This window comes from Chenopodium album, chromosome 4, assembly GCF_948465745.1.
Source record: "Chenopodium album chromosome 4, dcCheAlbu1.1, whole genome shotgun sequence".
Classification (NCBI taxonomy): Eukaryota; Viridiplantae; Streptophyta; class Magnoliopsida; order Caryophyllales; family Amaranthaceae; genus Chenopodium; species Chenopodium album.
In genome coordinates, this window is record NC_137837.1 from 57,444,635 (window position 1) to 57,448,295 (window position 3,661).

General features: G+C 39.2%; 1 protein-coding gene across 1 annotated transcript; it reads right to left on the reverse strand.

Annotated features, from left to right (window-relative positions):
• Positions 1-83: 83 nt before the first annotated feature.
• Positions 84-2,641, reverse strand: LOC145629149 (9-cis-epoxycarotenoid dioxygenase NCED2, chloroplastic-like). The gene has a single exon (XM_081681684.1). The coding sequence runs from the start codon at positions 2,312-2,314 to the stop codon at positions 506-508; it is 1,809 nt and encodes a 602-aa protein (XP_081537810.1). The 5' UTR covers positions 2,315-2,641; the 3' UTR covers positions 84-505.
• Positions 2,642-3,661: the final 1,020 nt, after the last annotated feature.

Consider the following 3,661-nt stretch of genomic DNA (forward strand, 5'->3'; position numbering starts at 1 on the left):
CTCCATTGGATATATTTACTTTCGATAATTATTATGTGCAACTTTTGAATATATAAAAAATATTGGGAAATTAACGCGTGATATGAGAAGATTTTCTATAATTACAAGGTACCCCGAAATGAACAGAGCCGCAAAAACAGAGTAATACAAGGTGGATAAAATGTACATTGCAAATCTTTACTTTTATTAGTAACTAATACTATAGTATATACTTCATGCACAGGAGTGAAAGAATCAACAGAAACCAGCTGAGCTTCATCTATATATCCAAAAAGCTACAAGCTGATCCCTCGAAACCTTTCCTTCTGTTTTTTCTTAAGGTAAATAGGAAAAAAAAAAAAAAATAAAAAAAAAAATAAGATGGCCTGATTTTCCTTAATAAAAAAGGATTTCAAGCTCGATCTTTGCAAAATGAAGAATCTCCGGGGACTTATCTGCAAACATCCCTCTGGTAGATAACTTCGCGGACTAAAATAAAATAGGGTTTGTTTACCAAATCAGATGATTAAGCTTGCCTTTGTAAATCGTTAGCATGGATGAAAGTACCGTGGAACCCATAAGGAACCCTTGACGGAAGCTTGACTGTCGCAACCAGCTCTAAATCTGTGGCATTGACAATCTGTAACTCTGATGTCCAGTTCATCTCGTCATGAACAAATGCGAGAATGTAACCGTCGTCTTCGCTTTCGGAATCAGCATTCCTAGGAAGAAACAGAGGCTCGCCGCCGTACTTGTCATCTCCGTACATGAATTTCTTGACTTCTCCGGTGAATAAGTCAACCTTGGCGAACCCAGATACCTTCGGCCATGGCTCAGCAATGGCGAGGTACGCAAACTGGGTTTTCCGCCCGAGGTTATTTCTGTTCACCATACCGGCCTCCAGGTTCATTTTCTCTGAACTTGGGAGGACTTCGCGGCGTGTTGAGATTCCGGTTTTCCGGTTCAGTCTGATTTCTGATAATACACTGGAGAGATTCTCGTCAGACTCGTTGAAAATGGAGTCTGCGGGAGTCATGCAGGATCCGATCACAACCACCTCGTCGGTTTCGGGCTCCTCCCACGCATTCCACAGATGAAAGCAGAAGCAATCGGGTACATCAATCCACTGAATTTCATCAGCGTTTTTTGCATACTTTGGTAAAATTCCAAACCGCGCAGTTTTCTCCTTGTCAAAAACAACAGGAGAACCGCCTCCAATCATCTCCTGAAGCTTGAACACAACCTGAGAGTCAGGTATCACGATGTTATTCTCCGTGATTGCGAAATCGTGCATCATAGTGGCGGATCCAAGGTCAATCTCAACGTCAGGAGATTTCGTACCATCAGCCGCGAACCAGAAATACTTCAAATACGGTTTCTTGACAACATCATAGCTCAAAGCAAACATTTCGCCGGAAACCGGGTCTACCTTAGGATGCGCAATCATAGTAGACTTCAGCTGTCCATTAAAGTCGTAACGACCAACAGTTTCCAAGTCTCCTGAAGAAGTAACCTTAACTTGATAAGGAAGGTCGTCTTCGGACATAGCTAGGAGTCTGTCATTGAAGTAAACAACTCCGGCATTGGCAACCCCTATACCGTTATTTTGATCTAAAAGACCAAACAATGCACGAGAATAGAATAATACAAGTCTTCCAATACCGGTATGACCATGAAGTTCACCAATTGCCTTGGGAAAAATGGGTCTACCCAAAGCACGTTCTTGGACAAACCGATTAGTCTCAGTAAACCGGCAGGAGTAACTTGCTGAACCATCTGAATGAAACTTGACGGCGTGGATCATACCATCACCGTCAAAGAAATGATGACCGGAAACCGGCTCGTACAACGGGTTTGCCCCGTTTCGTACATATACTCCCCGGATACATTCCGGAATCGCTCCGGTTACCGGAAGGTTCTGCTGAACAGGCTGTTCCGGAACCGGAGCGAAGTTTCCAGCTAGTTGGACTCTCGGGTCGGAGGTTTTAGGCAAAGGTTGTTCACTCTCATGAGAGTTCAAGGCTTTCTCAACCATATCCAAGGCCGCCGCGGCCGCCTTTTGGAAGGGATTCCATTGTTTTGGATGCGGTTTGGAAAATATATTATTGTTATCTTTTGGTGATGTGAAAAAAGGGTCCCTAACTTCCTTAGGAAAAGTGGTAATTTTCTTGGGCGTTTGGGTTGTTGTTGTACTAGAAGATGAAGCTTTCTTTGGAGAGTCTAGTAAAGGTAATTGAAGTGAAGAATTTACCAAATTAAATTGGGATTTTGATTTTTTTGATGAACCAATTTTTGGTTTTGGTAACACCCAATTGCTACTACTAGCAGTTGCCATGATTCAGCTCCTTTAACTCTTGCAATTTTTGCTCCAATTTTTTGAGAGAAAAAATGTTGAGAAAAATGGGAGAAAAAGAAGTTGAGGAATTGTGTTATTTGTGTTTAGTTATTTGTTGAAAGGTGGGGAGAGAGAAAGGGGTAATATATAGGGAAGAAGAGGAGAAAAGGGGGCCCAATTAAGACATGTAAGAGATAACCACGTGTTAGTCTATGCGATCAAATGACTGATGCTATAAGTTTTATCAGGAGATGGGAAAAAAAGGAGTGGGGGCTTAGCCTCTTTGGATTTTGACACGCTTACCCTTTCTTTTTTGATTTTCTTTTTCTTTTTCTTTTTTATTTTCACTCTATCTTTCCACTCTATTATACAAGTATGATTTGATGAGTATAATTTTCAAATTTATTCTCTAAGTTGAATTATTTATAGTATTGATAATAATATGGTTTTCATTATTTTATGGTTTGTTATGCACTTTTTTGAAGTTGTGTTTCATGTGAATGTAAGTTTAGGAGACACTTTCTCTATGTTTATTCTCCCCACTTGTATGTACCTTAATATCCATATATACAACTATAGATTCAACAATGAGGACCGTCTTTTTCTTTGAGAATATTAGCATGTTGATCTGGGGGGGTGTGGGTTGTGTGTGTGTGGATGTTTGTTAAGGAGAAGGGGTTTATCGAGTCGAAACCTTTCACTAGTCCTCTAGGCCCGGGTTAACGTGTTAGACATTTTGAGAGTGGAAGAAAAGGTTAATGAAATCTCCATCCCAAAGTGTCTCTAGTAGGATGTGATCTCATAACGTCCTAGTTAAGAAATGCAAACTCTCCTACTAGACTAGCTCTACTAGGTTATCAATCAATTATCATAACAGTTTTTACTAAGTGGATTTGATCTTTCTACGGAGTCTTTAAATTTTAACTAGAGCATACTCGTACAAATGCAAGGAATATTAAAGCATTGGGAAAATCTTGGGATAGGTAGTTGTTTTTATAATTGAGTGTTAGAATTTGAGAATTAAGCTTTTAATTTTTATCTTTCTCTTTAAATTTGACCCTAAATCATACTTTTTTCGTTTAAACTAGAGCGTATTCGTGCTATCGCACGGAATATACTCAGTATGTATAGTTAGAAAGGAAAAATTCGTAAAAGTGAAAGTTGTAGATATTTTTTTCCAATTTTGAGAAGCGAAAGTTACTGGGAGATTAGTGCCCAGGCCAAAAAAAAAAAAAAAAAAAAAAAAAAGGAGTGCACAAAATTGTAGAGTTGAAGTTTTGGAGGAATTTGGTGAGAAGTTAGAAAATCAACTCTTAAATTATACTCACAAGCTAAGAGGTACACGCT

What these genes read in the sequence shown, in the direction of transcription:
- LOC145629149 (XM_081681684.1), bottom strand. Translation starts at nt 2,314, where the DNA reads ATGGCAACTGCTAGTAGTAGCAATTGGGTGTTACCAAAACCAAAAATT.